The sequence below is a fragment of the Scatophagus argus genome, chromosome 8, assembly GCF_020382885.2.
Source record: "Scatophagus argus isolate fScaArg1 chromosome 8, fScaArg1.pri, whole genome shotgun sequence".
NCBI classification, from domain to species: domain Eukaryota; kingdom Metazoa; phylum Chordata; class Actinopteri; family Scatophagidae; genus Scatophagus; species Scatophagus argus.
Window position 1 is genome coordinate 17,590,115 of NC_058500.1, and position 25,980 is coordinate 17,616,094.

A 25,980-nucleotide genomic window follows, 5' to 3' on the forward strand; every position below is an offset into this window, starting at 1 on the left:
ATCTCAGCTTCTTCTTTCCACTAATGTGTCAATTTCAATCCTCTTTCTACAAAGAAATACAATTGTAGTAACACACTCCCATGAGTACAACACTATTCTCAGTTTCTTTAGCCTCCTACATTCTGTCATTTATTATATACCTCGCCCCCTCAGCTGTCTCAAAGAAACAGACCTTCCTCCCCCGTATTGCTCCCAAATCTTCTTGACTCTGCTCCCCTCCTCCACCTCCTGTTTTGCATTGAGTTTGGTTTCTTACTTGATCTTCTCAACCTCAAAACATAGGTGGGCCCTTTGAAGTTGGTGGTTGGGGAAGGTAACAATATGACTGATGCAAAATAGAGGCTGTGGCGTATTTCCTGGCTGTTTTGACCAGTTTATGATAGAGACAAAGGTCAACATCCAAATAGCAGTGGTTAACTGATACTGTTCTTGTTTTTAATGCATACAAAGGTTGATTACTCTGCTAAACACTACAAAATGGTACTCACATATTTTCTCAGGTGACACTGTGTTATTTACTTATGTGATGATGGGACATCAATAGGAATGAACAACAACAAAGCAATGACTAGAGCAACAATTACAGAAAAATCACTTCTTTTATTTCTAATGATAGTTTAGGTCTTTGAATGAAGATTGAACCAAAGCTTCTTCCCAAATCGCAATCAAATCATCTATCTTTATACAGCTTTCCTCCCATGTGTTTTGTTGTGCTCTATGTTAATGCCCAGCTGAGCTATGTGGTGCCAAAATTGTGACTGTTATGTCTGGTAAAGTAAATTCTATTTACACATTTTCATGGAACAAACATCAGATTTAGCCAGAGCCTCTGTCACCAGGTTATAGCTCTGACCTCTGACCTTCCTAAACCTGGCACTTAACAAGAGAAATTATAAAACGGACAGAACAAAATAATAAAAGAGGTAGTAAGTTTGTTTAAACCACACCCTAAATGTCTCACATTTGACTTGATCTGTGTTTAGCACAAAAAAAGCAGCAACAGACAAATATTGATATAGCTATGATTTCCATGGGAAAATGAATGAGTCATGTGTTCTAAAACATATACAGCATTACCAAACTTTTCACATATTAATCATCCACTATCTATTCCCTGATGCCTATTCCCCATGACTCCCGTTTAAACCTAATTCCTTCTTCCTCTTTCACTGCCAGAAATTTTATTTATATTGTGTATTCATTCGCATGAGCTGATATCATGAAACTGATATCAATCATCGTATTTTTGTGTATATGTCATCCTCTTCTTGACCTTGACCTTTCCAGCCTGATATCTTTCAGTTTTTGCTTAGCTGAACAGCTGAAAAGAGAATTTGGAAAGTATGAAATCACAATTATCAATTCTATATCTTCCTCCAACGTCCTTTACAGAGGTTCATTCACAGAAATCATAATACCACCTGGAAAAATAACAAAAATCATCATTTCAGCTGTTTCATTTTTACTCTCCCCTAATTGCACTTTGTTTCATCCAGCACAACCCACCCTCTCATCCAAAACTCCATTATGTACAACAAAACCACCTCCCAAGGAGGGCACATTCCAGACTGCTTAAAATGATTTGTTTTGATCCAAATCAAACTCATGAACAGGTCAAATCGCTGCAGGTACCGCAGCAAGGAGGCACAAAGACCAACAAAAACACACACATACACAAAGAATTGAAGATCTACACATAGATGTGAACAAAGCAGGTCATGCATGGGGACAATAAGTTGTTAAGATTCAGTGTAAAGGTGTAATACCACCAATCTTACTGCTATTTGCTATACTTGGTTCATGTTAATGTTTTGCTTTGTACCTACAATGTATACAACTGTTGGTGTTTGCTCCTTTTTTATTATTCTTTATACTGTTATGGACCCTACTTCTTTATATCTGAAGTATTACTATTTGTGGCAACATTCTTTGGTTCCATTTGAACAAGTTAGCTTACAATTTGTAGTTCTCACATTTTACTTAAGCACATATTATACAACTAGTGAATTACCTGACATATTAGCCCCACATCTGTAGGAAATCAATCAATCAATTAATAAATAAAGTCATTAAAATAGGATTAACACCAGTGTACTTGTTTGGGCAGCAGTTTTTTGGGGTCTTTTTAAATCAAAAGGACAAATAAAGCAGCTTGATCATCACGTGTTTAATCCCAGTGTTTTGAACAATTTGAAAATGAATCATGTATTGTCTAAAATGGTCAGATGAAATGTGGTTTTGTCTGTCAAGAGCAGGTGCACATAATAAAAAAAGTGTGTGTGCGTGCACGTGCTTATGTGTGTTCCGATGCGTGGGTGCGTAAGTCTGAGTGTACAATGTGTGAAGTGCTCTCCCTACAGTCATGTGGCTTGGGGGGGTGGGGGTTGATGGTGGTGGTGATGGTGGCTGTATCAAGTATACGCCTGAAGTTGCCTTGGCAACCTAACACAAAGAAGATCTCATCACCATAACAACTCTACCCCCTTCACCCTTCTTCCCTCCCTCCTAAACTGCGATCCCTTCTCCTCTATCCAAGTGGCAGAACCCCCCCTCCCCCCCTTTCACATTCTCTTTCGATCTCTCTCCATCCCTCCTTATACACCCACTCATTGCCATAACAGTATTAACAGATGGAGAGAGGAGAGAGATGGGATGGGCGGGCGGGCGGGCAGGGCGGGCGGGCAAGGGGGTTGACAGAGGGAGAACCAGAGGGGAACAAACAAAAACACAGACCAGAATGGGTGACAGGGACAGGTCTACTGTGATGTGATAAAAGCAGCAGACAGATACAGTGAGAAATATAGAGGAGGAAAAAACAAAGACATGATAGCAAATATGAATATGATGGCAGTAATGAGCAGTAACCTTCTGTACAGACTTGCTGATATAGTGAAAAAGGAAAGAGGAGAAGAAAAAAAATGAACAGGAAGCAAACTAGCTACAGATTTGTTATGTGTGTGTATATATACAGAAAGAGGTGGATAAACAAAGGATTAGAAGATGAGAGGCTGACGATAGCATGTGATAACTGGTAATTCAGAAAATCACGTGGAGAAACAATAAAAAGGATGAGAGAGAGAGAGATAATCAGTGAGGCAGACAAAGGGGCAGAGAGTGCCCATTGAGTGAATAAGAAGGAGAAAAAGGAGCAATTCATCCATCCCAGTCTGGTGTTTTCCATTGATTTTGCTAACAGCCATTCTCAGTATGCGACTGTCTGCCTAGCCCATCAATACATCAGCCAGTTAGCTGGAGGGGAGGCCAAAGCATCAATGGGGCCACTCTGTCTCAGACATTTCAAATTTTAACATTTTCACTGGCTTTTTTGTTTCTCCGTCAAAATGGCTAGAGTGGTTAGACTGGTAAGATGGATGAGATAGGGAGAAACAGAAAGAAAAAAATACATGACAGAAAGACGGATCTGGTGACACAGTCAGTAAGGATTAAATGAACCCCAACCTAAACTGCAGAAGCAAAGGTTGGCTTTCAAATGGGAGAATTAAATGAAAATAAGTGACATAAACAAAGCTTGGACAGGTCTGTTTTTTGTCCGCCCACCTGTTGGTGCTAACACCTCCTGGTTTGTCTTAACATTGTGCTTCCTGGAATAGAAACAGAAAAAAATGCAGAGAATTTTGGCTTTTAAAAGGACAAGTCTGTCCATTACATGAGCCACTTTGGCAGTGAGTCAACCACCATTTGGTGTCTTTAATCTCTGTGACAGGATGAATTTGGCAGAATAAAATAGTGACAGGGGCTAGATCATCTTTGGGGATGGGTATGCTGTTGGCAGTGTTTCAGCCCATCACTGAAAATAGTCATGATGACTATGACTGATTCCTTCCTATTCATTTGCTGCATTAAGATGTAGAGGGTGAGGTAGACATCCCAATTCTAAAATTTCAGTACACATGAGGATTCTTTTGTGAGAACAATTCATTTTAAACGGCAAATATCTTACACACAAGCCTGTGATGAGTGAAGCACTCTCCCATTGTTATAGCATCTGACTCAGTGACACTTCTGTCACTTAAATGGCCAATTTGTGTCCATTTCAAGTATCAGAGAGTAGCTGACAAGATCCCCAGCCATTTATTGTTCTTCAATCTTTCTGTTTCTAAGTCACAGTTTATAGCACAGTGGCATTTTTATTTAGAAAAATAAATTGTGCATGTTAAGTACAATATGAAAATTTCATAGCGAATACAACAAACATAGTGCTTTGAAATAGTTTAGTGTTGATTAATTCAACAGGTTGACCAACATTCTGCTCAACAGAAATTTCTATAATTGATCACCATTTTAGTTGTTTACAAAAAAGTTACACTTTTATAAATGTAAACTTTTACTGTCCCTAATTCATATTGTTATAGCAATTTAGGGGGCAATAAAGCCAATAAAGCTGATTCTTCTTATAAATATTTCTTTGCTTTCTCAAGACATATATTTTGATATGTTATTCCATACATTTTTAAGACTAAATGATAAACGAAGCAGGAAACAGTCACCAAGTTATCTCTCCTTTCCTCCACCTTTCTCTCCCCTCACCCACAGTATCTCCCCATTTTTTCCCCACATTTCTCTTTCTCAAAAACAGCCCCCACTATCTGTTCCAGCTCTTCTATCCTCCCACTCTGTCTCTCCATTTCTTTCCCTCCTTTATTTTCAGCCCCTCTCCCTCCTACTTACGCCTCTTCCCCTCTCTGTGACTCTCTTCTCCTCTCAAGGTCTGATTGATAAAAACAGGGTCAGATGTGAAGCAGGGAGCTTCCCCTCACGTGTTGCCATCTCCTCCAGAGCTAGCAGCCTCAGACGTCATTGTCAGCCTCTACTGGCATGCACTCACACAGAGGCTTAATCATGCATTTGAGCACACAATAAGACAGGAAGAGCCAAACACATATGTACAGTACATGTCCACATGTACAACCTCATACAGTCACATACAAGCACTCACACTCACTCACTCACTCATCCACACACACACACACACACAGGAGGTGGAAGGCATACAACAATTGGCAAGCTCGAAAGCAGACTCAATAAAGCACATCATCAGCTCCAGTCTCCTACTGCACACCCACGTATACACAGAAATCCCTCCAGAATCATGCCTTCAAAATGCACACGTGCAGCCTGTACAGAGGAGCGAGGATTTTGTGAAGTGGTTCCTCTACTATATTTAACAGTGGCTGAAAGTGATAAACAAACATAGCAAACAAAAAATAAAAATAAGATCATTAATAACTTCCCCTGAAAACAGCTTATGTACTACTGTTGAAATTAGCAGATGTAGCATCACCTACTAACGGCTACACAAAATCTAACGACTACTTTATGTTCTCCTGTCTTTGAGTGAGTGTTTTTCCAACATGACCATTATCAATATATCATTCATCTTTCCAAATCTCTCTCTTTAATTTTTCTGCCATGTTTCCTCTCCCCAAGATCCATAGTGAGAGGAACTAACATAAATCCTACCCTGCATGTCCTCCTCCCTAAAGAAGATATATGCAGTCTGGCTCTGTATGTTAGCAGTCAGTGCATGCTGAAGTGCTGACTTAAGCAGCACTAGCTGCAGGCTCAACAGCCACAATACCAGGTTAATGCGGAAATCTAATCAAAAAGCACATATCTGCAATACATTACAAGTTATATAAATTAGCACACAACTGCACAATTACACATGCAGGAAGCAAACTTGCAGTGTATGTGAGGAGACGCACAATAAAAAGCAGAGGCACCACAGTCTAATTCATAAACACACACAATATCATCACAGTGTATGAACTCTTTCTTTAAACAAGACTGTCCACCCCAAAACAGTTGTGGCACGTCGGCAACTGAGACAAAATTACTATTACAAAAACGAAAACATTGTTTAACTGATAGTGACATATTTTGCTTTGAGTCTATTCAAACCCATAGTTCTGTTCGAAAAAATGATGCATTATGGTATTTTAGTTCTGGTTTGGTTTTTTCATCTTACATAGTAATAATTCAGGACTTATCACGCTGGGATCACTATCAGACACGTTTTACTGACCAAGTACAACATGTACAACAGTTGAAGGATACAAGCACAACAGCTTTCGACGTATCAATCAGGTGCTAATGTGCATATGTGTTACCAAATCGTTCTAGAATCTAACAAAGAAGTTTATTTCCAAACCCAAACTTCTTCGTTTGATAAGGTAGAGACATACTCTGAACACTCTGATGTAGCTTATAACCAAAGACAGGAGGCAGACAGCAAATTATAAACATTAACATAATAATGACATCCTTTGTGAAGTTCCAGGTAAAATATGTAGTGCAATGCAGGTATCAAAGCAGCTGACGCATCATGTCTGCAGGCTGTGGTGCATCACACCAGAGCCAAATTATGAGTGTGAAACAACATGTCAATTATTGCTTCCAGCTAATTGGGCCCTAACCAAATGGATAGGGGACAAGCTGCAAATAATGAATATTAAACCTGTAGAATATATGAATACCAACAAGATTATATTTCATGGTGGAATTCATTTTTAATCATACACACAAGGAGTTCTTGTGTCATCAGTACTGGCTGTTTCATGCCAGCTACTGTATCATGTGAGCATCAGATGGAAAAATACATGACATATCAATGGATTCGACTGTTAAGAAACAATACATTGTAATGTGGATTGCAGTGGAGTAGAGATTACAGAAAGCAAGCTCCTGACCTTATTCTGACCTGAATCCTGAAACAAGCAGGACACATTATGGCAACTAGCTGTGAGGCTGCTTAGAGCAAGACACTACATTCAGTGGAGCTTCTTAAAGTCTTGTGGTTATACTGAGTAGCTGGATAACAATTTCATATCAAATACTGTTAAGTTGATCAAAATAAACCAATATTGGGGGAAAACAGCCCTCTGGTGAACTGCATGACCATGAGACACAACAGGCTCTGTGATCAGGAAAGATTCTTCTTGACATGTGCAGATATTTTACAACAGAGGACATTACCTCTCCTATGGTGACACTCATTTTTGTTTTATAGACAGCCATGATAGACATGATCTGGTAGTGTCAAATAAAATAACAGACTAACGTGTTATTAGGTTACTGCATTCCTTACACTCCCTCATGAATTATCACTTTAACCAATAGGAGTAGAAATTTGTCACTCTCTCACTGTGACACAAACATGTGGACATATACGACTGAACCCGTAAGCAGAGGCCAAGTATGATATAAGGAGTGTAAGTAAACACACAGAGAGCATACATGAGTTGAATTAGCAAGTTCGCTGTACCAATTTACAGTTTCCCAGCTGTATTTTATGGTACGGAGAACCTGTCTGAAAGTTGAATTTATTTGATAGAAGTTGTAAACTAAAAGGAGATATGGGTTTACAGGATATCTATAACCTTGCAGAAGGGAAATAATATTTACATGTCACATATGCCTAAACCACAAAACAAGCACACAGAGACACACACTTGGGGTTTCCTCTGTGATCGATGGAAAGCAGGGGGTCCAGTGGATTTGTAAAGCACTTTGGGCTACAATGCTCTTATATGAAAAGTGCTATACAAATAGCCTCTAAATGATTGATTGATAGATTTCTCACGTCACAGCTTGTCTTTCTGGTGGAGCACTTTTTTTTGGTTCTGTCTGTCCTGCTTTTCCTCTCCTACATTATGTTGTCTTTCCCTATTTAACAATGCTTTTCAACACAAAAACTTTTTGTTACTCTTCTTTAACCATATTTCCCTCCCACTCTTTTCTTTGCACTTTTGCTCACATTCTCTTTCTCCCCTTGTTCCATGTCTGACTGTCCTTCTCCCAGTGTCTCACCCTCTCTCTTTCCCAACTCTCTCTGTCTATTGCGCTCTTCAGAGGACTTAAGTCCTTAAAAGGAAGTAGCCATGTCCTGTTTAAAGCTGTACTGGAATTAACCCTTTGCCAGCATCACCAGGTTTGCTCACGCCACCCCTTTAAGCCTGACATGGCCTTACAACACTTTTCAAATGTTTATCAAGGACTATGCTTCAGCATGTTACAAGCACAGGGTGACATCATTAGCAGAAATAATGTTCAATTCTTAATTACCACAAAAAATAGCACTATAATCAAAGTATCTGCAGTAACCCAACTTCTTAAGTAACCCACCAATAAATTTATAATTTGCTAGGTAATTATTAAAAAGTGGATATCCCATCTGTTTATGTTTCCAAGCTACTGATTGTCAAGGATATACATCACACTAACATCAACAGATGAACTTATCTTAATTTCAGCTCAACAAATGTGTCCTGAGTATAGGATTTAGTGGTATCTAGCAGGTTTCAGGCTGCAATCAGCTGAATGCTCCTCACCTTACCCTCCCTTTACGACAATATAGGAAAAACTACTATGGTTGTGAAAAATGAGGCCCTCTCTGCCAGTGTTTGATTTGTACATTTTGGGCTACTGCAGAACCATGACAGACTCACTCCTTATGTCGACACAAGGCTCCCCCAGGGTAATGAAAACACAGAGAATCTTTGTTTCAAGTACATAAATACACTAATGAAAATGTAATTATGATTATATTTCTAAAAATCCAAATGAAATAACTTGTGTTTATATTGATTATGCTGATTAGGAATAATGTAATCCGATTTAAGTGTTTGCTTGAATCAGTTTTCGAACAAACTTTCACAGGTTGTACACCCCATGCATTATCAGTCCAGCAGCTACTGTTTGATACTTTAGTAGTAGCAGTGCATGCATGCATACGGCATTTAGCAGACGCTTTTTCAAAGTATCTCAGAGCACCATGAGAAAGAGCTGATTTAGTGTTTGTGGAAATCCCCCATGACCCTGGCAGAGTTAACAATCTGCTTTTTTCTAAGTTACACAGGCCAGAGAAAGCTGCAGAGAAAGAAAGATAAGCGACTGTTTTATAAATCCCACAAGTGTGATATTTTTTAAATTAATGGGACACATCAAAAAACAAGGCACAGAGACAAGCCATGCTGCATGGAAGGATGACTGAACAGCTTTTAAGTGTCAAAGTGCTGTACTGTGTCAATTCCTGACCTGACAGTTATATTCTCCTATAGAGAACATACTGCTCTGAGAGTGAACCACATAAGGTCACAGTTCACTGAGGACTACATATCTTACTCAAAAGAGTATTTTAAAGACTACAGCATTTAAACATCATCTGATAAAATAGGCCTATGACAAAATAATGTTTTGTATGCTTATCCAGTTTTAATCCTATCCAAAAAATGAAAAAAGAAAAGAATAAAATGATAAAATATAAGTAAATAAATAAAACAACATAATGAAATGTAATCATGACTTTGGTGTAAATAGGGAAAAAAAACTCTAAAACTGTACACCAGCTCTGAGAAAATTCCTGTTTAATTTCTGAAAGAGGGTAACAATGCATTTCTTCAGAAGTGACAGAACTGCTCTGACTTATGACTGTGGGAGAGACAGACTTCAATAACACTAGATTGTTTATGGGTTGCCTTTCTCAGACCTCTTTTTACAGCTGGAGGGTGGGCAGTAAGCAGCTTGGAAACAACACATTTGTGAAAAGAACCAGCAGGCACTGATAGTCTTTTTTTTTTTGTTTTGTGCTTGCATTAAAAATGGTGCACAGTTTAACAAGAAAACTTGATCTTTAGTCAAACTGTGAAAATAACCCTAATGTGTTGAAACGTTACTATGCAGGTCTAGTATGTGTAGCATGCACTCCTTTGATGGAGTTTAAATTTTCACCCAGGTTCTGCTTACAAAGTCCACCCTGTTATCAATGACCGTTTGTATGATTGTAAACATGCAGTACCTGAGGAATGATACCTGTAGAATGTGACACTGCAGAATGTGGGTGAAAGGAATCCTTTTTCTGATCTTATCTGGTCCTGAGTTTATGAAAGTACATGCATACATAACTGACTGACTCTGATCAACCCCATAGAGCTTGTTTCATTAAAGCACATTGAAATTTTTTGCCATGAGGAAAACCCATATAAGATGGACCTATAATTATTTGGGTTTCTAACTCACAGTCTGAGAGGTGAGACCCTCGAGAAATAACATGAACCAGCATTGTCCCAGTAACCTAGGGATGTGGCAAACCCTGTGTACTCCAAAGGCAAGCTCAGAGACATTAATAATTTATATCTGGGTCTAAAGCATCAAGTCTCCACATGACGACAGCAACATGTTTTCTTATCCCTAGGATAATGCTCGATTTATTTATTTTTGCTTCTTGAGTTAAAGTTTACAACAAAAAAAAAATCAGTGGGGTAGAATGGCTTTAACACTTAAGTACAGCACAATATCAGCCAGTAGTCCTGTGTGGTGGTAAAACGTCAAACTGCAGAATAACATTAGAGGCCAGCTTGCGGGTAAGAGAGTGCAATACGCTCTCATCAAATCACTGGGGTGTAACGTAAACAAGGCCAATATGGTCTCCCATTACGTGACCATTTACAGTCACAAAAGAACTCCAAACTGCCACATTCTCAAGCCTATGTTTAGAGTTAGGTCATTAAATGCAAAACCATTTGACTTGGAGCTTGTGATACTACTTGCAGTCCCATGGAACCTAAACATATACACTTGTACGCTTGCTTTAAGCACCTACGCGGCAGTGTTCCCACCACCTTCTGTGTCTTGTTGTGAAGGGAGAGAAAAAAAAGTAATAACAATATTTAATACTATATTTCTTTTTTAACCCAGCTCTTTGCGAGATGGACAGAGATGAGCTAAATTATTTATTTGTGGCTATGATACTCGAATACTAAAATGGTGAAACAAAATAAACTGTCATATAACTAGGTTAAATGTAATGATAACAGATTATGTTGCAGTAATTTTATTTAGTTATCAACATTTACCAGCAATGTTATGTCATTATAATAAAAAGCCAGCAGCAAAATACAGCATGGTGGCAAGGCCAACACGAAAGCTGGCTTACATCATAAGTCAGTTGTCCTTCTGTCATCTGGCTATACAGAAGTTTTCGCTGCCGTACTACCACACTACAGAGCAGTTCCTTTCCTTTGGCTGTGAGACGCCTCAATTCATCCTCAGCACTCTGCCATAAAAAATAGTTTTAGGCACAGGAAAAAAGAGGCAGTTTATACAATTAGAAATATACAACCTAAACAACAGGGGCAGAAAATGACAGCTCTCTCTCAATTTTATCCCTCAACGATGGACAGCAAACAGTGCAGCTGCCATTTAAGAAGGTAAATAAGAGGGTTACACAAACACACATTATCAGTACTGCAATACAAGACAGTGATATGGAAGTCTGCCATATCAAGGCCATGCAAATACACTGATAAACTTGTAAAAAAGCAGAGGGTTGTGAACTATTAGTGACCTCCTGACTTTCTTTATCTGGCTCACGATTAAGCGAGGCCACTGCCCATCACTGTCACTTCAAGCAGCGATTGGCTGAGAGCAGTTTCAATGTCAGTGGTTTCTATGGTGACCATGGCAGTGCCTCTTTTGGACACCATGTTCAACACACAATCTACACAGTATTAAAATGCCCCCCAAATGAATCTTATTTGGCCTGTTTGCTGGCTGGTTAACAGTGGAAACAGCTGTTTTGGAATCCATCAGTAACTGAAAAGATGTTTTCTTTGCTATGTCTAACCCACATTAATGAAATTAAATGAGAAGAAGTGAAACCTCTCACTGCCTCCAACAAAAAGGTTACATTTCCATGTAGAGTGGATATGCTGTCAGACCCAACAGGGGTAATAATGTGTCGAGTAGGTTTGGGAATCTGTTTTTTTTCTTTTTATTTGTTTTTTTTTTTTTTTTTTTAAATCAAAGACCATCAGCTATTATCACTCCCAATGTTTCTCCTTTTCAGTTACAGACAGACCCAGTCATTCCTCATACCTGACTTATGATGTTTGTGTTTGTTTTTGTTTATTATCAAGATACACAAAACAAATACATATCTACCTCAAAAATGTACCAACAAATTCTATATTTTTGTTGGAAAAAATGGCCATACACTACTTTCCAGATCCACACACAGATTTAGGTTCATTACGATCTTCTGTATGACCTAAATCATATACATATGACAGTAACAAAAAAGATTACAGCAACAGCACATAATTCATAAAATAAACCTCATTTTCACATGTATGCTTGACTGTTCAGTTGACAGAATAATGCCTAAGGCAGGGTGTGATGCAGCCACGAGCGACAGCGTCTGGTCTTTGTCTGTTCAGCTGTCTGCTCTAACAGCCAATTTGGCAGAAAACCAACCATCATCCCGTTTCTAAAACTCATTCTGGCAGGAGGCCGCTTTTGTTCACACAACACAATCACAGGTGAATACTCAAGTACATTTATCACTCACACAGTCTAAGGTTACTCTGAACAGGTGAAGTCAAAGTCACATTTCTCTTTACACAGAAGTTCAATACATTGTCATGTTTTGCTCTGCAGATACTTGAGGGACATGGATAACCGCAATTGGTTGGAGTGACTGGTTGACTGCCTCTCACCTGTCTGTCTGCATGTTTTTATTGCAATGTTTGAAGTGAAGGAGTGAATATCGAAGCAAGTTAAGAAGGATTCCACAAAATAACAACCACTTCTCACAGTTAACAAGACAAAACTATTTTGGCATACCCATTAACAATATCTATATCCCGTCTGTCGCAGTAGTTGAAAGGGTAGACCCAGCAGCCATAGTCAAAAATCAATTGCATTTGGCTGGTATTTAATGTTGGCTCTAACCCACTAGTCTCCCTCTCATTCAGTCTTGTCTCATTCATGTTTTCCCTCTTTCTCTACACTTGTCCTCCTTGTTAATTCTCTTTCTTACCGTGCCAAAGACAGTTCTGCTAAACTGCCCTTGTAACCCCTTCTCCCCTCTAAGCCATCTTGTCTAATGAGATTGGGCCTGTGCACTGAGACCAACACATGCAGAGCGAGGGAGACAGGGGGATTGAGAGGATGACAGAGTAGGCTCAGAGAAAACAGGATGAGAGAGTGACAGTTGGTATATAATGACAGACTGAGACAAATTAAAACCAAAGATGAGATGTGGTCATTGAACTGAATCTGGGTGACAGCGAAAAAGAGAGACAAAATCATGACACAATTCATCATTCTGTTATTCTAACCAAGTTTAAGACCATATTTAAAACCAACCCCACAGTGGAGGACAAAGTGAATGTGTTACTGCAACCTGTTTGCATGAGGCTTTCTTGTGCAAGTATAGAATAGAATATGATTAAAAGAGAACACTGGGTAAACCACTGTTCCAAATCATCCTTATTTCACATTGCTATGCTGGGAAACACTGACAGCAAGAACTGTTCAAGAACTGTAGGTGCTAGATTTATCTACTCTTACAGCCACCATGTTGAGTAACCAACCACTGTTGTATTTGAAAACATCTAGTGGCCTGATAAAGCAGGATATAGGGCTGATGAATGTTTGAATCCAATCACTTCCTATATTCGTACTGCTTGTTTTTAAGCTGCATAGTTTTCTTGGAGAACTATTTAATGCATATTCATGCTCATGAGTATAGCCTGATGAATGAGGCTACCATCTCTACATTACAGTACAGTTTCCAACCAGTATTCAGCTACAAACCCTACGCTCCCATTATTTTTTCCTATTATGATTTATGCCCTCCCATGCAAATTATGCAAAAACACTGCTCCAAGCACCTTATTTAAACACATATATACAGGAGCAGATTCAGCTGGGAGCTGGAGCATTAACATGGTTGCCCTGCAGAGAGACACAGCACTTGGAATATGGCCACATAGGAAGCATGTTTGCAGAGAATGAAGTAGTGGCAAGAGAGCTTGTAAATGACAAAACAAGGAAAGATATACAGATTGATGTCAGTTAGACTGCCGTATGTGTGACAAAATGCTGTGAAACCTCAAACACAGAATACATCCTTAGTTTGGCAAATGCATTGGCCTAATTGGATACTAGGATATTACTACAGCTGGTATACATGAAAACACAACTTCCACAACGTGTAACATGTAAACAAAGTCATTTGTAAAACACGGTAGTAAACAAAAAAAAAACATTCTCAGGAATGACCAAGGATTCTAAACTCGCTCTCGTGAAGTCCCCATTACAGCCCTCTGAGCTTAATAAGGAGCCAGTCTCAACATTGATCCCTGGAAGACTGATTCCCACATCCTCTGTAATTTAACCACTCTCACTGCAGGTCCTCTTCCTCCTCCTCTTTTTCTGTTTTGAGTTTTTTCTTATTTGTTCTCTCTTCATCTCCCTCCCTGACTTTGTTCCTATCCCATGCCCCTCTCTCTTCACCCTATCTGTACTCCCACACTGTACTCCCAAGAGAAGCATCAAGACATGGGCATAGCTTCCAGTACCAGGATTGTAACAGTGTTATTTTGGCCCAGTGTTCATTTTACAACCGCTATTTGGACAACCAGGGAAATTGCATTTTTGGAATATTATTGCCTGTAAGTATTTCACTTAATGCAGTCTTCAAATTAGCAACACCTGAACTTTGAACAATAGGTCGAATTGACAAACGCTGATATCCGCTTTAGAATTAAAAATTAGTTTGTAAAATTATTATGCCCTCTCCCTTTATAAAAATGTCTTTCAACGTGACCCTTCTTGTTCCCTCATATTCTCATTCCCCAACCATAAATGTCCCTCTCTCTGCACAAAGAGGATCAGGGGTCAGTCTGGGTCCACAACCACTGAGTGCTTCTCTTTAAACTTGCTTGTTTTGTCACCTCTTGTTTTAACACATCAACATCAAACTTGCAATTTTCTATCTGAATGTAGGATGCCTCAGATGTTTGGCACTCTGATTCCCACATATTTTTCTCCAATGGTTTCAGCCTCACATGTGACCAGTAATGTTTTAGTTGTATTATTTGGTGCCTCTGTGTATGGGACATTTGGCTTTTATCCCATGCCCCTATTGTTGCCAACTAGCAATGCAGTCTGAGGTGAGAGGTAACTTACAATCGTTTATAAATTCAGAAACATAAGGGCAGAAAAGCAGCGCAACATACCCTAGCTATTCTATACATAACAGTGTAGGATATTAACAAATTTACAACAATGTTTTGGATTGTGTTGGTCACTTGCTGAAATTGTTTTCAGACAGTCATCAGGACCTCCATCTGGTCCAGTAAGTGGTATGTGAGAAAAGGCATTAAAATGCACTGGGAAGGCAGTGGTCAGACAACATTATAACTGTGAGTTGGAGCAAAGGGAGGGCGTGTGAACTCTAAACAGGGGCAGTGGATGAGAATGTACAGTCACCAGTTAGGGCCTCCATTTCCTCATTTTTCTCCAGTACCACTAATGATGGCTGGTGGACAGAGAATGAGGAAGTACCAAATGATGTCTATCAGTTATGCAAGCAAACCAGGTTGTACAACAGCCTGCTCTGCCACTGCTTCACCTGTCTTTCCTAGTTTCTCATTTTTCTCTTTTTGTATTTTTTCCATTTCTATTTGTTGTTTCTCTGGCTCAGATATCCTTATGCATTTTTGTTTTTTTCCTTCCTTTTATTTTTTCCCTTTCTATTATACTGCAAAGGAAAATGCCACTATGTCATTCTAATAGAACAAATATATTTGCCACTCTGTTTTCCATCCTTTCATCAACCACAAAATGCACTAGTGGATGCACAGACATGAAAATGATGACCACATATTGACACAAACTTTCAATGCCTTGCTCACACGTGTGACTTTGTGACTTGAACTGTGGCCTAAGTATTGATAAATACATTTCCTCAACTGCTACACTGCATTGTTTCAAGTTGTTTTTGCCTTATCTACAGTGGTATCTAGGTTGCATAATACACATAATGTCTCTAGCCATTACTATTAATGTTTTATAATTTCTAGACACAGAAAAACACAAAGTAATCCAGAGTCATGCATAGAAATGTTCTTCCATAAAGATGTAGATGTAAAAAAATCTGACAGAAAAATATAAATAAGAGGCAGGGGGTGGACAACCAAGTACCAAGAAGCAGAAAGATAAGGCTGTAGAGAGATTCAAAGAAAAAGACTCCAAATGATAAAAAAACAAAAAGGAGGTTGACAGCAGACAGATAGGCAGGAAAGTAGACAAACCAGCAGACTGGCTTTCACAGGAATGACGCAAAAAAAATATTCAATTATTATAGAGGATGACAGGCATAGGAAAACATGACAAATGTACTTAACACAGAAAAAAAGTGCTAAACACATACACAAAGCAAGACAGAGAGCAAGGTAAGTATAGAGACATAGGACAGTCAATTAATAAATAATTAAATTACCAAATGAGGAAAGCTTCATCAAATCAAATAGAATGATAAACAAGTGTGGAAATAAATTAGCATAAAACACAATAAAAAGAATAGATACAAGCATTTTCATTTATTTTCACATTTATTTCTGGACATTATTTATATATTTTTAAAAATATATATTTGCAAATAAATTATTTAAAAAAAATTAAATTAAAAATAAATTAACTTTCTTTACATTTTTACATAATAATGTAATTTAATAATTTTAATCTCCTTATTTTTCCTTGTTCTTTTCTCTATTGCTTTCCCTACTGCCTCCTAAGGCAGACTATCACTCTTTATTCTACAGCACCAGACTTTCTAAAGCCATTCGGCAAGTCTTTACTGACATTACAGCGATAGACGGTGCACCATCACGAAATATAGAGATCTTGTAGCAGTCCCATTACAATTTACACTGTCAGTTACTTCTGCATCGCTAATGATGCTAAACACATAACAGAGAGGATGAGGGAAAGAAAACAAACTAATAAATAAAATGCCTAAACAAAGGATGGAACAAATGAGTATTCCTTCCTGTCAGCCAGGCCTGTGCAATTATAAACACTTAAAAAAATCTCAAGTTTTTTCACAAGCCATAACTCTATTTCCCAGGTACCACCTGTCAGATTGAATAATACCCGGAACAATGACTACCATTCCATCAGGTTCTTATGCAACAGAAACACTGTTCATTAATCCAGTCAATAGAATGAACTTGAAAAGAACAGAACTTGGCAAAGAGAGATATTTCCTGTCTACTCAGCTCACAGAGCCCTTTGACTCAGCTATGAGCCAAAAGATAATGTTACATTACCAAGATCGAAAGTCAGTATCACTGTGAACCACTGGAAAAAGAGTGAATAAAAGTTGACAGTATGTTTTTAAAAAAGGCTAGCTGCTATTCAGTCATTCCATTGTCCCCAAACCAATATCAAGATTTTCACTAACAAATACCAGGCCGTGTGTAACATTCTGTCGGCCAGAGCCTGAAGCAGTGAGTTTAACAGCAAATGAAACTTGAGATAATCACTTATGTGATCAAGTTTCACTAAGTCTGAAGGGCAATGTATTACAGTTTGTGTGATAAGAGTCACCATATTGTGGCATCCACAAAATAAGGAACCAAAGGGCTACACTTAGTATTCTAAGTTGTAAATGGAGGCTTTCACTGCAACTCTGTTGCTATGGTTACTCGTTTTAGATACAGGTTAAGTTAGAAGGGTGTCCATTATCAGGATTTAATGGACACCCTGCAGCCGGTCAGAATTGAGTATTACCTAGCGCATGGTATAAAGAGCAAAAAGTCTACTTAGGGTGCACATCGTGATAGCTGAACAAAACTTTTTTTAAATATATAAAAACATATATGTAGAATTAAATGAACAAGTTAATGTAGAAATGTTTCTAAACAACATGTTGTTATTTTTTTCTTTTTTATTTAATTTATTCCTCTTTACATCCAACATTTTTCTTATACTTTTACAGATTTATTCTTTGTCCTGACTCTCCTGTGCATCCACAGACAGGTACCGTATTAAAAACAGTCAGAAAGCCAGACTGACTAGCATGAGCCGTCTAAGGGCTTTTCCACTTAGTGCTGTCAGTCAGCCAGTCCAGCAGGTCTCAGTGGGGATGCTAGGCTCCATTAGATTTGCCTGCAGGCTAAAAGTACACTGGACACACACTGCAGCCTATTAATCAGGTCACCTGTTGCACAGCACTGCACTGAGACCTGCTACACGCACACATCTATACAGACATACAAATGTACACACTTGGTGAGAGGCATCCATGCAACCACGCACTTCCTCTCCCTTTTAATTGCTCAGACAACCATGAACACACATACACACACACACACACACACAGGATAATGAATACGGACATCTCAGCTCTGCTTATTGCACTAATTACCTGTGCCTATAATGGCTCAGTATAATGTCCATTTATCAAGCCCAACTGAAAGGAAAATATCACAAAAAAAAAAGTTTGATGAACAAAGTAGTAGAGAATAATAAACTTAAAAGCACACATGTGAATTATTAAAGAATAAGGTACAATGATTTCAGACAACACAAAAAATAGTGCACACTAATTTTCTGTGTTATGTTATGACAGTTAGGGATGATCCACTAAACACCTAACAGCCTAATCATTACTAAACTAGGGAGGTAACGCAGATATCAGTGAGAGAAAGGAAGAGGAAATTTAGAGAGCAAGAGACTGAAGCAAAGGGCAAAGGGAGGGACAGAGTGCAGGAGTCAGGGTAACAGAAACAAATTGAGAGAGCACAACAATGAGGAGGTTATAGAGCAAGAGCAAGGAGACACAAAGAGGTCAGAGAGGCAGAATTTCACCAGGTTGTCTGTAATCATGACCCGAGCCACATTTACCCCAAGCTTAACAACAACCGAACACGCAAGAATATTCATCTGCTCCACACACACACACTGTCATCTGTGTACAAGGACATGCTCACACATTATGGAGACAGAGACAGGTTTTTTTCTGTGTTCTCTTATGTACATAAACCCATGTACGGGGGCGGTTAGCACATAGGTAACAATTTCACAAGCTACCATTCTTCAGTTCACTTGAAAGAAAAAAAACATTTTTAATCAATGAGGAAAAAGAAAACAACTTAGGTCATACATAATTTGTCACCAGAGGAAAGCTACACATGAAAACCATAGCATATGAATAAGTTTGGATAAAGACATCACACCCCCAAAATTTCATGAGTTTCCTTTTTGTTTTTCTTTCAACGTCCCTATGTTTTTCTTTAAGCTCAAAGCTAAGTTTAAGCTAAAAAGTGGTTGCCAATGGCCAATAATTGGTTTCTTAAAATGATAATGAATGACTGGCGACCATTAGTGTAGAGACCCCTGGAAGTGTCCCAGCCAATCAGAACACAGGTCAGCAAAACCATAGTCGGGGCTGACAATGAAAACATGGGGAAATAATGGACAATTAAGGAAATGTCAATGATAGCAGGTTAATTTTAAGCTGATGTCAAATTGCTACTATCACAAGTAAGTTCTAAACCAGTGGAAATCACTGAACGGGTCTTATGTCATAATTTACTGGAGCATTTACAACTGAAATCCAAAATGAATACTCACTATCTGGGAAAAAACTGCACTCAAAAGGACTGCTGTAATAAGAAAGAAACACTTCACTGGCTTCTATTGATGTTATATGTCTTTCAAATTATTAACACCTATAAATAATAACATGCCTAGGTCACATGGTAAAAACCATCCTATCAAGAACGAATAAGAGCTGAGCATGAGACCTGTTACGCATCCAAGTGATTTATCATATAGTTACAAAACCTTGCTAGGTTGTGTTGAGTTAGCATGAACAGATTTTTTTCTAAAAGTCTCTTCCTTCAATCACTTTTTCATATAACCTCTGCTTAATCCCTCCTGTCTTCCCTATAAAAACACATCTAGTTCACTTCTATCATCGTCTCTGGGACTCATCTGTCCCTCAATCCATCTTTTAATAAAAAGACCCTCTTATTTCAGTCACAGATGCAGCCATTCATCCCCTCCTCTTTTTCTCTGTGAACACACACAAACACGCAACCAAACTGACACTAGACCAACCAGCTTGAAATAAGAAAAAAAAAACATGAACAGATTAGGACATGTTTGTCTTATTTTTTTTTTGCATTAAATCTCTTCTTCTTTCCTCAAGTGAATACTGAGTAAAATGGAAAGATCACACATTTATAGGGCAGCAGCCAGTGATTATAATTAATCTACTGACTGATTTCATGGCTAAGCGTTTAATCCTTAAAATATAAAAAAATATGAAAAATGGTCTGCAGTTTCCCCAAAGTGATGTCTTCAAATTGCGTCTTTGTTAAACCAACAGTCCAAAATCCAAAGACTCATAAATGACAATGAGGAAAACACCAAAATCTTAAGTAAGAGTTTGACATATTTGCTTGAAAAAAAAAAAAAAAGCTTTACACATTTCACATGGATTCACAGGCTAATCTTACTTAAAGAAGAGAGCAGGGAATCTTGATGTTTAGAGTACTAAATTTTCAGTTTCTTGCACAGCCTACATACAGTAGCCTCCAAGTCAACTGTTTGGCAAGACACAGCATCTGTGAATTAAATGTTTATTTCAATCGATCAAAATAGCATTTCTTAAAAATCCAGTGTGTAGGATTTAAGGGGATCTAGTGGCAGAAATAGCATATAATATTTAGAATTACTGTATGTTTTTAATTAGTGTATAATCACATGAAAATTCGAATCATGTTTTGATTACCTTGGAATCAGCCTTTCATAACTACATAGAGAATCACTTCCTTTAACGCTTTGGAGTCCCATCGTAGGTTCTCATACACGCTAGAAAAGAGAGGTTGAGTCGAGAGGTATTCAGTTTTTTGCAAACGGCAACCTCACTGCTACATGGCACTAAATCCCACACTGGACCTTCAGTGAAGCTCAGTCTCAACACAGAAAGGGTTACTGAAAAATCTTTGTCCCATCACCACTCCATATGATGGAGGTACAAGTTTGTATTCAAAACAGAATGTCCTTTTGTTAAGCAGCTTATGTCTGTGTAGTGATCCCACTGTGGGTTTAGACAGTAAGAATTAGAAAAACAAGGCACGTAAAATAGGACGTCATGCTTTAGAACTATACTGTACTGTCCATGGGAATATATTGCCGACTAACTCATTTACATTTTAGGCGTTTAGCCGGACCACTCATACACAGTGATTTCCTGCAGCACAAATGAAAAGTTGAGAGCACACTGATGAATCATCATAACTGCACATAGCATAATAAAAGACAATGACAATGGTGTCAAGAACTTTTTTATATATACAACAGATACATCAGTTACAGATCATACTCAAGTTACACAATTGGCATTTCACCTTGAAGCTGTTTAGCTTTTTTGAAAAAATTCAGTCCTTATTACAGGTCCAATAAAACGACTTCTCACGTTCAAAGACTGCACCTCTCAGGTCACTACTATATTTCACAATGGCTGTATTTCTTAATCAAGGAATCAACACCCAAAAGGAGTCATTGGCATACTTACTGCATTATTATGTTTTAATGTGCTGCACTCTAAAAAAGTGATAAAATGATTTTCTCTGAAGTAATTTTTTTTCCAAGGTCTGACCATCGAGAATGTACTCGGTCTTGACAGTATAATACTGAAAAATAAAACAATATTTTATAATTCAAACCAAAATTATTTTAAGCACATATGGGCATTTTTTTCCTTTAAAGGGTAGTGTCCAGTAGACAGCTGAGAGCAGGACTGTGATAACATCCAACACAGGGCTGCACTCAAACCAGAGAAATTGTGATTATATCAAACATTTTAAAATCCACAGCCACAACCAGAACACTTAGTAAAACTATTAGTCCTCTGCTTCACTTTAAGTTACAGAGGTACACCATTTGCACTCCAGCAGCAATGGCCCAAATAATGTGGCCATGATGCCTTCTTCTCTGTAGATTGTTCAGTGTCACAAGAGTTAAAACTAACACAACTAGGTTGTGTCACTTGTGGAAATAACTAAGACTAACCATCCCAGATTTGCAGTCCCGAGTTTGAAAAGTTATTCTGGTGTTTTCTTCACAAGATCAAATTGTTTTGGAGCATGTGTTGTTGAACGAGCAGCTCTATAGTACTCTTTATACCTATAGGCTACAAAACTGGTCAGGCATGAGCACATGATGTCTTTCAGCATACAGGCCTGTGTTGTTTCCCTCAGAAACGAATGTCCCCTGGGGGCAGTGAATACGAGAGTGGCTGGATAATCTGTCATGGATGTCATGTGCGTGACCCAAAGCATCCAGGCAAAACCTTCTCCCTCAAGCTCAACAATTCAGTTCCGTGTCCTTTATTACTACACTGATTGAGGTGTGTTAAATACTTAACAACTATTTGCTAATCAGAATGTGCTATGAATTATTGCTTCACCAGGCTGGAATTTGAATGGGGATGAAATCTTGACACCGATTGCCTTAACAAGGATGCAGATATTCACACACCCAGAGACACAACATCTGCATGCGCACACACATACCGCTCCCACAGCTCAGGTCACAGCTGTCTGACAACAGACAAACTCCTCTAATGTGGGCTTCTAAACAAAAACTGTAATCCCACTTTTACCCTGACCCAGCTTGTACCAGTCTACAAGGTTGGCCAACATTGCTTTCAGCAGAGATGAACATGTGCATGCGGGGCATAATAAATATGGTTAACCTATAAACAAATCAGATGGATTCCAAAACTTACAAGGACATGTACTATTTTACCTAGCAGGCCTAGATGTGGCACTCCACCACTGCTTTGGTACGTAATGGGGAGAAAGACAGTAAGTGCCATAAACATAACTTTGATTGTGGTAATTTTTCTTTTCCCACTCACCACAAGCACTGTAAAATTCTGTCATAAATTTAAAAAATGTATTTGTACATCAGCAAATTTTAGAGGACAGACCTACAGTGGACTGAGAGGTCATCACAATAGCTAAACTCATTGAGAAAACACAGAACCTCCATTCAGATGATAGCAATCCCTGGCTACACAGCACACTGATGTGATCTAGGCCACGCTGCTCTCAGCAGCACAGTGAAAAACCGAGCTGTGGAGCAGCTTACATCTTGTGCCAGTCTGTCAAACACAGGAGAGTGATGTGAAAGAGGCATACACATGGTTTTCGCTGAACTGTAAATTTAAATACTTACATATACAGCTAAGAAAAGACATTTTGTAATAATGGGAATATTATATTTTTCTGGCTGTGTGTCTTTTAAAGATGGTACATGTGTCAAGTGGTGAAGATAGTGTATTTGCTGTCCTTGATCTTTTTTATACTGTGTATGTGCCGATGGAATGTAAGACGCTTACTTAACTTGAGGGTAAAAGTGAAAGTAAGGGCATAATTTTCACCTTTCACAGTATTATATTTTAACAGTTTCTGAAACAACTAAAAAACTATATTTAAAAACATGAGACCTTTAAAAGGCATTGAAACTTGATAGTTCAAATAGGTAAAGTGCTATTTTAGACCCTGACAGGCAGAGAGATAATGAGAAAGGAGAAGACCTAAATTAGATGAGTGGCAGGTGAAGGCTGCCTAGCTGAACTGTCTGCTCTAATGGATTTTCTGGATAAGAGTGTGTGTACGCAAATATAACAGTCCCCATACACAAAAAAGAAATCTTTCCTTATAGAAGAGATGATAAAGATTCTGACCACATCAGTGACAAACCTCCAAGCCTTACCATCACATTGTCCAACCCTTTCACATGAAACTCCCACAGTCTTTCATTCTGTCCCATCTCATCCACACAAGCATGTTCAACACATCAGCTGAAAAGCATAAGAAAAGAACATTGACTTACGCTCAAAGTCGGAATCATCATCTTCATCATCCTCTCCATTAGATTCTGTTTGCATTGGCTCCCCATCAAACATCACTCCTTTCCCCGCTTTGCCACCAGCACCGGCCCCATCCTGACTTCTGGTGTCCCGCAAACGGGTGAAGTACTGTACTGCAAAATCCACCAGGTCTGACGGCCTTTGTCGCAGCACCTCCACAGTATAGCCCTGCAGCAGTTCTGTCAACCCCACCGGTATCTCAATACTCATGGCTGTGCCTGGCTCAGTGGCGGCGTTGGCTGTCTGTCTGCAGAAAGATAGAAAATGAGTCAGAAATTGCTTTGGTAAAGAGACATACTTATGTTAATAGTATGTGTGTTGAGAGTAATGGGCTGCCATGTAAGTATTGTCTATATTGTTGATCTGAACAGCTGACTTTGACTTTTACTATGACAGTAGTACACTGTGTGCAGCCAGAGAATGTTAAGCAGCTGATGACAGCTCTACATGGCAACTGAAAAATACCGGGATGGCCAGGCTAACTGAAGCAATAACCATCAGGTTTGGCGGCTCAACAGATACTACACTGCCGCTTGTAACACCGTACTAGAAGTGTTGCTGTGACATTGTCAGTGAGAAGCCACTTTATCTAGGGCTGAGTTAGGGAACACACAGTTCCAGCAGCTTTACTAAACAGATATGAGCCCAACATTTGCTATGGGGGAAAAAGATAACCAGCGACTAGTTTCAGTAACATTAAGGTTACTACTTGAAATCGTCAGAAACTGAACTATTAACTTGGGTGGGTGGCCGCTGGAACTAGCAAGCAAAGCAGCTAATACGCTAATACTCGTGACAACTGCTTTGCTGCGTTGTTCAATCCACAAACAGACGAGTTTCCCACTCAACTAAAGTTATCTAACTTAACAAAAAACGAATGAGCGCAGCAAACGTGGTCCAGGTGTGATTCAAACGCAGTCTCACTTCCTACCTATCAGGCATTAGCTATTTTGCTTGCTAGCGTGCCACCTTCAAGGAAGCCTTTACCGTTAGCTTATGCTGTAGTATGGCGCACTGGATGTGGAAGCTAACGTTAAGCCACAGATGACGCTAAGTGGCTGGCTGGATAAACGTTGCCATGCAAGTTGCACAGTACCGGTAAGCTGTTTGGGAAGCTAACTTAACGTTACCAACTGTGTGTCACTTACATGAGATTCTGTCTCCCCGGCTAAACTAGCCAGTCCCCTCCTTCTCGGTGTCTTCCTTGTTCGCTCTTATTTCGTCTCTTCTTTTTAGCCAGTCTCTTTGCCAGTGTAGCGACCGTATCCTGCCACAGAACACACTCGTCCACCGTTAAAGCCAACAATGTTACGTTGGCGTCACCTAGCTAACGTTTTAGAGGGCTATTTTAGCTCGCCAGCCAGCTGTACAGCGATGCTGGCTAAATAAAGAGGAAAAAGCACTCGACTTCACCGCTGCAGCTTCTTACGACGTCCACGCACTTAGTGAGGGTGGGACTTGCTGTGGCAGTAGGGAGAGGTGGCTAGCTGACTGGCTAACTGACTGACTTGCTAACTACTTGTTAGCAAATGCCTGTTTTCGATTGGCAACTACCTAGCGACACCACTCTCCTCAAGACACAAGTAGCTAAGTCAGCTGCTGCGGCCAAGGTGACAAATCCTAAACTCAGCGTTTACAGCGTTGCGCCACACCGCCGTTAAGTAAAACCCGAAGTACCGACGAAAACCCCTTTTAACGTTCCTCCAGCAGTATTGCTACTAAACAAAACGGAAGAAACCTGCAAAAAATAATAATAACCGAAAGCACGATTACTCCAGCCCGGTGAGGTACTCCCCAATTCTACACGCACGATTGGACCTGGCTCTAACAAGCGTAAGCAGGCGTGGTTACCCAATGGGCAGAAAGCGATTGACATTGATTGACAGAAAGCAGGTCCAATCAAAATAGAAGTTCTGAATATACAAGCCAATTGGATATAGCTTTGTAAGTAGAGGAAGAACCACATTTGTACAGCCAAGACAGGACCACACCCACAAAAGTGGATTTGGTAGAGATCTATATATGTATATTTAAATCGTCAGAAAAATATAAGAGCTCAAACAAATTCCCGCCAAGTACAAAATTCTAAAATGTGTTCACAGTAGTTGCATTTGTGCAGCAATTAGTGGGATGTCTCTTTGAAAATATACCTGTCAAGTTATATGGAGAAATTTTATAACTAACATATAAAATGAAAATGGTCAACTTTGTTGCACTGT

At 39.0% G+C, this 25,980-nt stretch overlaps 1 protein-coding gene across 1 annotated transcript in view; it reads right to left on the reverse strand.

Annotated features, from left to right (window-relative positions):
• Positions 1 to 25,594, reverse strand: part of prkar2aa (protein kinase, cAMP-dependent, regulatory, type II, alpha A) — a 49,453-nt gene extending 23,859 nt beyond the window's left edge. The window contains exons 1-2 of the mRNA XM_046397678.1: positions 24,910 to 25,594; positions 23,725 to 24,008 (exon numbers count right to left, since the gene is read on the reverse strand). Coding sequence (XP_046253634.1) covers positions 23,725 to 23,971 — 247 coding nt within the window. The 5' untranslated portion in view covers positions 23,972 to 24,008; positions 24,910 to 25,594. The remainder of the gene's footprint in view (positions 1 to 23,724; positions 24,009 to 24,909) is intronic.
• Positions 25,595 to 25,980: the final 386 nt, after the last annotated feature.